This window comes from Acromyrmex echinatior, chromosome 16 (genome assembly GCF_024713525.1).
Source record: "Acromyrmex echinatior isolate Ae372 chromosome 16, ASM2471352v2, whole genome shotgun sequence".
NCBI classification, from domain to species: Eukaryota; Metazoa; Arthropoda; class Insecta; order Hymenoptera; family Formicidae; genus Acromyrmex; species Acromyrmex echinatior.
The window spans coordinates 2,141,798-2,154,762 of NC_141867.1; the positions used below are offsets into that span (position 1 = coordinate 2,141,798).

At 34.2% G+C, this 12,965-nt stretch overlaps 1 protein-coding gene across 3 annotated transcripts; it reads left to right on the forward strand.

The window, feature by feature from the left end:
- Window positions 1–1,975: 1,975 nt before the first annotated feature.
- Window positions 1,976–5,625, forward strand: LOC105142930 (odorant receptor 49b). 3 transcript variants are annotated; one of them, XM_087414404.1, is made up of 5 exons: window positions 1,976–3,151; window positions 3,616–3,715; window positions 3,979–4,074; window positions 4,397–4,446; window positions 4,526–4,594. In XM_087414404.1, exons 1-4 carry the CDS (start codon window positions 2,337–2,339, stop codon window positions 4,424–4,426), a joined length of 1,041 nt encoding a protein of 346 aa, XP_087270530.1. In that variant the 5' UTR covers window positions 1,976–2,336; the 3' UTR covers window positions 4,427–4,446; window positions 4,526–4,594. The 3 variants fall into 3 exon arrangements, with proteins under 3 accessions (XP_087270530.1, XP_087270528.1, XP_011049140.1); XM_087414402.1 differs by lacking the exon at window positions 4,397–4,446 and adding an exon at window positions 5,445–5,625 and having other exon boundaries at window positions 1,979–3,151; XM_011050838.2 differs by lacking the exon at window positions 4,397–4,446 and adding an exon at window positions 5,445–5,625 and having other exon boundaries at window positions 2,082–3,151; window positions 4,526–4,681.
- The last annotated feature ends 7,340 nt before the right edge of the window (window positions 5,626–12,965 follow it).

Sequence of the window (12,965 nt, forward strand, 5' to 3'; positions counted from 1 at the left end):
TATTGTATTATTAAATATTATAGTCTTTTTTATTTAAAAAATTAATAATTTTCTTAAACACACAAACGTAGATAAAGATAATTAATTCCTTCTATTTTGTTCCATTTATATCTCATTGTTAAATATGTATATGAGCCATGCTGTTTTATTGCATTATTTTATTGTTCCTAATCGTCTTAAGTTAAATAATTTTCACTTTATCTCAAACGTTTATGAAAAAAATCACAAAAACGTATGATATAAATGAATACAATACATATAAATGTACATAAGTATTCACAGTGCAAGTGTGTTGAGTTTGAACTTGGAGACTCATTAAATCCAAGTAATCAAATATTTTCTTTTATTAAAAAAAGTACAAAAATGAAGTTTAGTCATATTGTGACAGAACATTTTATGATAACACTATTAGATCGACATGCTGCCATCTAGGAAGTCTATACTGCGTCGTGAAATAAAATCAATATTTTACCGCCATCAGATTAAATAAATGTTTAAATTTTTACTAAGTTTAATTAATTCTTGTTAAATTCAACGAAATTAACATTTTAAGAAACGTGATTAAGAAATTTTAACTTCTAATATTGCAAAACCACCTTATTTTTTATACGATTATTGAAATTTAATTGTTAATGACTACTTTAATTGTATAAATATGTAATAATATTTTCAATACAAATTGATAAAATATTAAAATAGATTTTATGCTAGCGTGGCGCATTTTCAATTATTGATTTAGGCTGCACTACCAACGAAGAATAAATATTTGAGATCTCTTTGACTCAGTTAGTAATTTATCATAGAAGACTCGTTCACGTCGAGCTGTTACTTACTGAGCAAATCGCATTAGATGCCTAGTCTTTATCCATACAGTCCATTTATAGTCCTTAATCACAAACAAAATCACGAACAAAAATCAAATATAATAAATAGATTTAGATCGGTATTCATAATCGATCCTTATTTTAAAACCTTGTAAGTAATATATTTTATAGATGTAATGTAGCTTTTTAATTGATTCGTGACATCTTAAGACTGTACTTGAGACTGTGACTTGAAATAGACTGTGATAGAAATTAAAATAAAAATTGTATTTTTTATATGTGTTATCCACAACAAATTGTCAATCCTAGAACGTATGATAATCAACACAAAACATGGATTAATTGTCACATTTTTGCAGCTTCATTTAAAATTAAATAACTTATTCATATTATACAATGATGAATTCAAGAGTAATAATTTTTTTAATATCTAAAAGATGTAAGTATATTAACTTATATAATATTTCAAAATCATACATTCACTTTTTTCTAAAAATTACTGATCAAAAATTGTGACAACCGGCCTTGATTGTTTGCTTTACTATTTTCGTTGTCGCAATATCTAGAATTAAATATAAATATTCGTAGAACGCACAGAAATTGATTTTAAAAATTTAAAAAACAAAAAGGAAGTACCAAGCTCCAAAAGACGCTGTTGTAAATATAAAAACAATTGCATTGACATTGATCATTAACACTAATGAAAACGATTGAGTTAATTAATATCGAGACTTCTTCCATTCTTCGCCACAATATCTTATTATCTAATAGGATAGCGATCATACAACTTTTTCCTTAAGATAGGAACGTGAAAAGTAAAAAATATTTGTTCCTTTATAACAAAAATTTCGTTTTTCTCATTTCCGTTTAAGAAAAAAAAAATTAATAATTGGTACTCAGATATTCTCGTAACTCAAATGTATCGTAAACATTAAAATGAAAAAGGAAAATAATAGAAAGATAAAAATAATATCCCTAGAGAATAAAATTACGTGCACGAAACCCTCTCGGTTCAAGCACCGCGACAGTCTTTGTTAATTCCACGCAAGGAAAGAAAGAATACAAAAAACCTATGTTTAGCGCAACTTCTTAAACCCGTCTGTTCGAGCAGAATTGCACGCTGCATCGTCACGCCATCGTAGCTTCAATCTCGGCTTCAAGATAAATATCAATTATTCATTCGTTGTGCTCGCTCGCCGATACTTCAGCTGGCAAAAGTTCGCCAGCAAATTTGCGGAGGACGCTTTTCGCAGCGGGAATAATTAATTATTTCACAAATAATCACAGAGCACAGACACGCTATTTCGTGTTCACGCTCGAGACTTGCGCAGGTGCAAATTCTATAGTCTCTTACGAATTCTATAGGCGATCTACCGATACTCGCGGTTTCCAAGCAAAAGACAGAAAACGGATGCGATTTCATCGCGATTCGATTGAGTTGACACTGCTGAGATTCGAGTTCTCGTGTCTACTGTATTCGTCAGTCCATCATTCAGTTACTTCCGGTTAAGAATGGTATCGGACAATTCATTCGCGAGTGTCATCCGCGTGAACATCGCGCTGCTGAGACTCTCCGGAGTGGTGTCCTATGAAAACGGGAGTATCCATCAATCGAGCTTGCAAAACATCCTTATAACCATCGCGTACGGTTGTCTGTTCGCATATGCGGGTCTGTACACATACGAATTCGTGTTGCATACAGTCTACCTCGACACCTGGATGGAGTCATTCGCGATGATACTCTCCCTCGTGGGTGGACAAGCGCGGTTCACGATTCTCCTCTTATTTCGGAGTAGATTTCAGCGATTATTGGCGACCTGCGAGGAACTCTGGACGATGTTAAACGCGACTGAGAAAAAGCACGTCCGCGATTACGTGAAACCGACGAGACACTTAACTTACTACTATCTATTTAGTTGCGCTTTCACGATCTTCTTTTACGCCTTGGCGAATCTCTTCATGGGACAGTACGATGACGCGTTAAACGCGACGATAAGAACCCTGCCGTACATCTGTCCGGTGGAAGTTCATCGGTCACCCTATTACGAAGTAATGTATATCGCGCAATTATGCAGCATGATACACGTCGGTCTCACTTGCGCCGGTGCGGATACGGTTGGACCGGTGCTTATCCTGACCATTTGCGGACACTTCAAAGTCCTTAATACGCGAATTTTGCATCTAAACGATCCCAACCGAGTACGTTCAAAAGGATCATGTTCAGTTTCCATGAAATCGCTTGAAATAATGCGTGAAAGAAACGACACGAAAAATCACGTGAAATCTAATTTCGAAGCCTGCGTATACTATCATCAAACGATGTTTGAGTAAGTATACTGTTAGAAATATTCTTAAATTTCATTAAATTTTAAGTTACGCAATTTGAATTTAATTTCGCGACATTACATTAAATTTAACGTATTTAGAACTAAAAAGTATATATGTGTATATATATATAAAATTTAATGTATTTTTCATAAAGATTTATGAAATTTAATGTACTTTTCATAAAATTTTATACACGTTCATTATATTTAAGTAATTACTGTAATTTAATTTTCAGTTAAATCATTTATTATTAATTTAATTTCGTTCATAACCACGAGCTTCATTTACATGTAAAGGAAGCTCGTGGTTACATTTCTAATAATGTAATGACAAAGATGATTCTTGTTTAAAAAAATTAATTGCGATTGACTTATTAAATTTTTCGAGTCTTTTAAAAACGATTAACAAAAGATTTCTTGCTTGCAAAAGTAATTTAATTAATCGAAATATGTTATTTAAATAGACTTTGCAAAGAAGTCGAGAACCTGACCACCAGCATTTTTTTGACGCAACTGCTCGGCAGTACGTACAATGTTTCTCTCGTGGGATTTAAATTAGCGGGGGTAAGAATTTAAGTTATCTTTTTATTTATGTATTATTAATTTATCTTGCAATTTTGAGTCATCATTTATTCAAGACAAACTTAAGTTTTTATAAATTTTTTTTCATTTTGTTTAAAAAAATAATAATAATTTTCAGCCTTTTAGAATCTGAATGATAGGATTTTAATTTTATAAAACAATTTAAATATATGTAAATAAATTGATTTGCTATTCTATAGTATATAAACATTTTAACTATTACCAGCTATGTGTCAATATTATAGGATGATCCTGACAAATTTAAATATGCAACACAACTGTTTATTGCAATGATTCAATTGTTTTTAAGTAATTGGGCGGCGAATGTTCTCGTGATGGAGGTATGTTAAAGAGATACATAATTAAATATATTAATTAGCTTTCAATAACTTTAAAATATATAGAAGATTCAATAAAAAAGAAATATGATATAAATGAATGAAATAATTGATCTTACAGAATACTTTCTAGGATAAGGAATATTTCAATCTTCAAAAATAAAATTGTAAAGTATTTTTAAAAAACTTGAAACAATTTAAGATCTATAATAAAATCTATCTTCGCTATGTCATATTTCATTAAAAACAAGTATAAGAACATAAAGCATAACACAAACATGTGTCATTAAAACTTGAGAATGTGCATTTTTATGTCTTTTCACAGGTAGAAAAGGCGCTTAAAGCATACACCTAATTCTCTCAATGCTCTTGCGCGTAACATCTTTTTATATTTTATTAATTTCTTACTTGTATTTATCTTGCAGCTTACAATAGCGCTATTGGATTGTTTCAGAGCCAAGATATAGCGAGAGCGATGTACTTCACGCCATGGTATCGTTTTCCGTATCAACTAAAAAGATCTGTAAATATTATTGTAATGAGATCTCAAAAACCAGCACAATTAATCGCCGGCCACATTATACCGTTATCCTTGCAAACATTCGCATCCGTATGTATTTCTGTTACATGCAAAGAACATGCTTTACTTGTTAACAGTGTCTGTTTAGGTTTATTTGACTCAACATATAACTTTCTTACTAATATTTTATTTACTTTTTTCTACACTGAAAGAAAAAATTGCCTGCAGCAAATTAGATGGTAAAATATGGCATAACATTTTTAATTGGCTGCAGCGACCAATTTTTGATTGCGTTAGCTAATTTTCCAATTTTTAATTGCATTAGCCTATCCGTCATGTCAATATAGAATTTCGATAGGCTAACGCAACTAAAAATTGCTGCAACCAATTAAAAATGCTATGCTATATTTTACTATCTAATTTGCTGCAGCAGCCAATCTTTTCTTTCAATGTAGCATTTGATAACTTTGTCTGTTAATGTATACGCAAAAAAAATATTATGCTGTTTCAGCTAGAATTGTAACTGTTTTTTGTATCTGATAGAAAATTAGCAGTTTAGCACAAATCGAAATTCTACCTTTGTCATCTATTTAAATAGATGCAATACATACCCAATATCGCAGTACTTGTTATCTATTTTAATAGATAAATTTATCTATTTTGATATTATTTATTTTTCATACTAGATAATTTATAATTTTCGCTATAACTGCAAGATCACTTTTTTGAGTGTAAGATCTTTTTCCTATAAATTTTTTATCTTGTATTTTTTACAGCTTTTTAGTCATATTTATCTAAACAATATCAGGGGTCAAGTCAATCATTTCGCAAATGATAAGACGTTATGTTTTAGATGGTATCATCTGCGGCGTCCTTTTTCACCATGATTCGCAGTATGAATTGACAACTTTATCAATAGAAGACAATTAAATATGTATGTATCAAATAGAACTTGTGCGATTGTTAATGTTTACGATTGATACAACGTTAACGTTAATACATGGATCGAATGAGTATAAAAAAGTTAATGTATATAATGTATCTGTTAATAAATCTTAATATATTTAATTTTCATCGCAAGTCCCCCTTCGTAGTGTTTGTGACAGTGATTGTTTGTGGGCCAAGTCAGAAGGAAATGAATACATTAAGATCTGATTACTATTGATACACTTCATTAGCATTTACTAATTCCTATATTTAAGTATGCCGCAATTAGAGGAAAATAAGACACAGTGAAAGCAAATGGAGGACTCGTTAGACACGACGGGCTTTTTCGCAGATTAGCTTTGAACTCTATACGGTCTGTTCTATCTACAACGTTGACAACTTCGGAAGATTTAGCTGCGGAGACACTTCACAGCTCTGCTGTGATTGCTTAAAGTAACGAGGCAGGCGTTAACCTCCGCAAAACTAATCCGAGGAAAATGTCGGAGAGAGAAAGGCTTTCGATGTAACTCTTGGCTTAAGCTAAGCATCGATCATTTTCTTTTTCCATTGCGGAGAGCTACACCCTCAGTTCGCACGTGTCGAGAGTTACCGTGCAGCATCACGAGAAATACGGTTAACGGAGCGCTGTCCATCTCCCGTGAAAAAATCGAGGAAAGTCCGTGTGAGATATGCGTGAATTACAAAATCAAGTCCGTAGACGATAGAAAAATTTCTTCTGAGGCTTCTAAAAGAAGTCTCAAAATAATGAAAGAGAAGATAAAAAAAAGATGAAGCTCTTTGTCTGCGAAAAATACGAAATAAGGATAAGCAAACAAATTAAACTGCATTCATTTACACATTCATTTCTGATGTGATAATGCACGATATGATATATTGAGGATAGACGATGTGAACATGATAAAAAATCAGAAAGGCAAATCGCTAAAGACGCTAAGCCGAAAAATCAATGAAATCTGCTTTTACGTTAATCTGCTCTACGTTTGAATATGTATGTATTGAGCGTGATTAAATGCGTCAGTAAAAAGATATCCTCAGCGATGAAGTTTGCGGACTGGGAAGAAGAGTTGGACGTGATAGTCGATAGCGAGGGCAATAGAATTTCTTCGGTATTACTGTACTAACGAGCAAGCCTAGCAACTTCTCGCAGAAACGTGGCTTCTTTACTTTTCGGCTAATAAAGCGGCTTCGCCGCTTTGCCGCGGGACGAGACTTGCGTTCTCTTTTGCAAGAGAAACCATATTTACGCAATAAGAATAAGGTTCAACGAATCACGAGAGAATGGAATATATATATATATATATTTGCATAAGAAAGAAAAATCCAGATAAAAACATTTTAATTTAACTTTCTTCGTGTTTACGTTCAGATTTCGTTAAATTTTTATGTTTCTATTTTACATATTATTCTATTGCGATACTGTAAGATATCGGTATTGTAAAATCGCGAAAATGTGTTGTATATATTAATATAAAAATAATTAAGCATTACGTCGTTTATTGTTTAGAGTGAAATTATAGATTTGTCCAAGTTGTGTCGTTTACGGAATCTATGAAAATTTGAAATGGAAAAGATGGGATAAGAACTTTCGAGGAAGTGGACACCGCATGGATTGAATTTAAGGAAACGAAGAAACGGGGGGAAAAAAGAAAAACGATGGGAAATGATGCGGTAGATAAACGACAAGCTCGTAGATTCGCCGTAGGATATCGTGTGAGCTTATTGCCTTTCATGAGGACGGCAAGAGTGTTTCCAAGACCGATGGTCAATTCCGGATTTCATCCAATTCTTTTTCGTAAAGTACGCTACCCGAACGCGAATTATAAATAAAGATAAAAAAACACGGCGACATAAATGCCAAACCGACTCTAAAAAGCTGGTTTTTTAATTCTTACCCGGTGACATACAGCAGAGAGTAAAATATAGCATGTCAATTTTGTAGAGTCTCACATATACTAGCAACGATTCATTGGAGATCGTCTAAATCACGGATCTTGTTTGAGAACAAGATTTCGAAAGAAGAAAAATATTAAAAAATTTTGTTCTCTCAAATATTTAATAATTAGGGACTGGTTTGCAAACATTGTTCCTATACGAAGAAAAATATTTAGTTGAATTAATTGGAATTCTGATGAAAAATGAACGATCCAGAATTCTGAATCTACTGGAATTCTACTAGAACTCTCTCTACTTCAGATAAATAACATTCAAAATTTCCTTGGATAAATCTATTAGAATTCTAGTAAATTTAAGCAGAAATCTAATAGACTTAATCATAATTCTAGATTATTATTTTCCATCAGAATTTCAGTTAATTCAATTAATATTTTATTTGTATACCTTACTCATCCATGTTTTCCTCACACGCTTTCTTACTATAATTGCTTATTGTTCTACTTCCTATCTCTCTATTTTTTCTATCCTTATTATTACTCTTCTATCTTTTATCTATGTTTTAAATGTACTATCACAATCAGTACATGTTTCAATTATACACTAAGGAAAAAAATCTAGTACCCTTAACAAAACTATTTAGTTGAGGCATTTTTAGCAGCAATTAAATAATTTGTTTATGTAACGAAAAATTTAGTTGCTTTTGTAAAATAATTTCTTCGCTTTGTAAATAATAAAAATATTTGTTTATCTCAAAAAAAAAACTAAACAATTTACGTTAAAAAGTTCACGTAAAATTACAATTTTATTCCTTACATTTTAACCAAAAATTTTTGTTCAATACATTTCAACTAAATTTTTTTTGTTAGAATAAAATTTTGGTTCATATAGAACAAAATTTTTCCTAATATAGTATCCAATATATCACTTTCTTTTACTATTTATTTTATCCTATCCTAATTACCTCACCTACTATCATGTTTCCCTCCCCTGAACGAAAAATGTTATTCACGCCGAGTAATCCGACGTTAAACGCGATTAAAGTTTCAATTCGCTGCAACATCCTCGCTGCAGCGCATGAGGAGCGCCCTTTCGAAGTCTTTCGTATCTCCTTCGAGGAAGTACACCCCTTGGAAAAAACCGGAGACCGCTTACGTTTCGCGCGAATTGAATTAACTTTACGAGACTGCGTTTCCCAGAACGTTCGCTGCCGTATTAATTATAGTGGTGCAGGGTTGAGAGCAGCATCTGCGGGTGACGGCGTCGTCTCGTACGAGAAGGTGGCGGGCAAGAGATAGGGCGCCAGGGTAAGAGGAGTTAGAGAGAGAGAGAGAGAGAGAGAGAGAGAGAGAGAGAGAGAGAGAGAGACGTTCCAGAGGGGTAAGGAAAGCCCAGAACCCCTCGATGCCGTAGCGAACAATAAAGAAATTCCACGATTTTCAGCGGAATGATAGACCGACCGCGAGAGTGCGCGTTGTCATCTTCGCATACCACCGTTCGTTCGTTCGTTCGTTCATTCGTTCGTTCGTTCAACGTTGAACGAAGCGCGGGTTCTTCGAGTTAATGAAATCCATCGACGCCATGCCGCGGCGAATCGACATCATCTCTCGCGTGGGAAGCTATCCACTATCGTCTGAAAAATTAAAAATTGCGACCCGACGCGCGCTTGTCCATCTCTCTTTCTCTCTCTCTCTCTCTCTCTCTCTCTCTCTCTCTCTCTCTCTCTCTCTCTCTCTCTCTATCGAGAGCAAATCAAATTCGCTTTTCTCCCTTGAGATTAAAAATCGTTCAATATGAAATTAACTGTCGATTGACAAGATGTTGATTTTCTGCCAAACTCATAGAAGCGTGCAATTTGAAGGGAACCTATCCGCTGCTTAAAATATTTATAGTTCGCTTGATTACTTTTTGATATGTTATCAGCTTATTTTTTTAAATGTTTAATAATCTCTGAAATAATTTTATTAGATTATCTCAATAATTATATAGGACGTCAAACTGGTTGATAGAATGGCATTTTGCAGCATTGATGCTTATCATGCTTGAGATTTCTACAAAATTATTTTGATGATCCAACAAAATTATTTTTAGATCTGTATGTAAAGTTAAATTTTTAGCTAAATCAAAATTAAACAAAATCGTTTCTTCAATTATGTATAAGTTATTTTTATTCAAATCAATCTGATTTCATAATCAAAAGAAATATAAATTTACCTCAAAAGCCAATTTATTCCATAATCTAAAATACACAAATTTTATCGAAAATCTTGAAATTTCAATGCTCAACCATATTATCTCACTGATGTGCTTAGTTTCGTTCGTCCTAACACGATCGAGGGGATGTGACGGATGTGAGGGGATGTAAAGACTAATGATTTTGTGGGATGACGTGATTGAACTCATTGAACGGTTAAAGCTTCTCGTGAATTAGCACGTGCTGCGAGATCGATTGCCAGTTGCCACGAGCAACGTCATTCGATAGGCAAACTATCTCGAAAAAATCGTAGCGGGCAGAAGTGACACGAATCAAACGGGCCCTGCCCTCTTTTAACGCAACCATGCTTTTTATGTGAAAACATCTCGAGGAGTACAACGGCAATGTTCCTTGCGAGATGCAGCATACATAGATTAAATCCTTACTTCCTTACATTTTATTTCATCTCTTCTCTACGCGACGTTTGACATGAGACTCGACGAATCTATGTGTTTGCTGCAACGCAAAATGGCGAATCGGATTCGAGATGCAGATAGAAGCTAGCTGGGTTCCTCAAAATGGACGGAACTTTCGAAGGGATGAAATCACCCCGCAGCCGCTGCCTCGTCTCGAAGATTAAATTCGCGACAAGACTACGTCGATCTTCGTGGCGAAGACGTCGAGCGGGAGGCCGGGTTAAGATCGTAACTCGCGACGTCCCCGTACATTTGCAGGTAGTGTCGACTCATTGAATTCTATTCATCGAGTACCCGGGGTGCGCATCATTCAATTACGCGTTTTCTCTCAATCCCCGCTCCCTATATACTGAGGAGGAGATGAAACTTTTGCAAAACCTCTCCATTTCCGTACAATGCACTATTTGGCACCTATTGTGTTCGATGACGCTCACGCATTTGCTGTGCACTTGTCGAAAATTATGGATAATTTGATGCTTTATTAAAGTATAGGATTCAAAAGGTACATTAAAAGAAAAGATTGGCTGAATATGGCATAGCATTTTTAATTAGTTGCAGCAGCCAATTAAAAATGTTATGACATATTTTTTGTAATCTAATTTGTTGCCAATTTTTTCTTTCAGTGTAGAAATAAGGTATCAGAAGATGGGAAATTAATTCCTAACTTGCGAAGTTCAAAGATCTATAATTAAATTCTTTTAACCTGTTTACTTTTATAAACATGTGCACTGAAAATTTTGTACCTAATATCTTATATCGTCATGCTAATATTAAGAAATTAGTAGAATGTTAATATAATCTTTTATCCTGTTATATAGATGTCATTGGATGACAGCCGATTGTAGGATTCAATCATCAGATTTATTCAAGCCGACGAAAAAGACGTGAACTATAGCTTGATTATTTATTTTATACACGTATTATTCAAAAAGTAACGGAACTGTAAACTGACAGAATAACGTGAGTTACAAGTAAGGAACATCGTCGTTTATTCCTCGTCATCGTTCGTCCTTTGTGAAATTGGATCTTTGTAAAAAATGAAGCTGTACTAAAATAAACTCCAAATCAAGTTGATTATCAAGATTATCAAGTCAATAAACCCCAAAATGGAACAAACTCCTAGGGGGTTTTAATTGTTTCTCATTCACAAATATTAATCTTTTTGTTTTGATATTACAAATCATATAATGTACTTTACAATAAATGCACGTTTTAATACTTCCTCAGATCCACGGAAATATATTTTAAAAAATATCACCTGCGATTTTGATTTTACCTAATAATATTATAAAAAATATTTATACACGCGCGTGCGAGTGTAACGATAATTTAAATTATCCTCAATTTAAACGCTAAAATTATTAATTGAGATAATTAACGAAGAGATCGCTGACGAAGTTGACCCTAGGCAATATTAATTCGATCTACTTGGATGCTCTCGTTATTTCAATAATAATCTCCTATCTCCAGATTCTCTTACTTCATTAATCACCCACCATCCATCCCTATATAAAACTTTACGGCTAAAACTGATTAGCGATGATTCCTTTAGCAACAAGTTGCACCTCGTGTGTTTTCCTCAGGAGTTTCCTAAAATCAACAAGTGAATTCACTTCCTGCCTGGAATTTCTATATTGCTTTCGCGTTCGACTCTACAGGTGGCAAACTGGCAACGAGAACGACTTTCTGGGAAGTCCACCGCGCGAAGGAGGTTGGTTCGTTTATTTACCTGCCTCTTAACAAATATAACGCACTCACGCGCAATGGAAGAATTTCCATCTCGCGTTTCTTCGTTGACCAATGTTCAGAACCCGCGAATGTCGAAAATAGATGGCGATGACGCGCGAATATATCGGCGCTATCTTTGTTTCTGGAATGCGATAAGAGCCGTTTTAATAAAGAGCCGAAGGGGCGTTGACGACTCATATAGAGAATTCTTCGCGATCTTTGCATTCCTTTGTAGCCTCGAAGTAAATTCCGCACCATTCCCAGGCGGCTAAAGTCGGAGAATCTTGATTATGTTCGTGTGTTATGCGTTAAGACGAAAATTATAAACCGATTCACCCCTCTTATTCTTTTTTACTGTTTCCTAAAAAGATCTACACTATATTTGACAATGTTAAGAGCGTAGAAACGTATTTATATTTAGATACAAAATTGCGAGACAATTCTCAATTTCAACAAATCTCAATTCGTTCTATTCAACTTTATTAATTAAAATTATAGAAGAAGCTTATTTTATTTATTATTATTTATTTTATTTGATAATCGCATAAAATCATAAATTGATTACTGATGATAAAAAAATATCTGTACTGACATGGAATAAGGAAAAAAATAAATAAACAGATACCGTCGATTCTATTAAAAATTGACAGATTTGAGAAGGGGTGGATCGCGAGGGAATGGATGATACAGAGACAATATGGGGGCGTCAACAATCGCCTCGGTGGAGGGAGACGAATGACCAGAGTAATGTCGAAATAGGCCACGCGAAAGAGGAACTCATCGGCTGTAAAGTGGGGAGGAACGAGAGAAATAGAAATAACGAACGAAAATGAGAGGAACAAGCAAATAAATTTAGTTATTATTTTAGAAATGGATAAAAAGGGAAAAGAGAAAGGAAGGAGAAGAGAACAAAAAGAAATTATGCGTGTATAAGGGTATGTGCGTGTCTGTCAACGTTTTGTATGCGCATGTGTGTGCAATGAAGAGAGAGAAATGTATAGTCAAAAGGCAGGAGGCGGAAGCAGGACTGAAAGAGAAAGAGATGGCGAACAGGTGGGAGGGCGAGAGAACGCGAAGTACGAAGGGGTGGTAAACGGGGAACGCAGTGACCATGCGCTCTGCCGGCGGCTGGGGGCTT

Coding starts and splice junctions, on each gene's coding strand:
- LOC105142930 (XM_011050838.2), top strand. CDS start 2,337: ATGGTATCGGACAATTCATTCGCGAGTGTCATCCGCGTGAACATCGCG. Junction 3,716..3,978: donor TGGGATTTAAATTAGCGGGG/GTAAGAATTTAA, acceptor TCAATATTATAG/GATGATCCTGACAAATTTAA. Junction 4,075..4,525: donor CGAATGTTCTCGTGATGGAG/GTATGTTAAAGA, acceptor GGATTGTTTCAG/AGCCAAGATATAGCGAGAGC.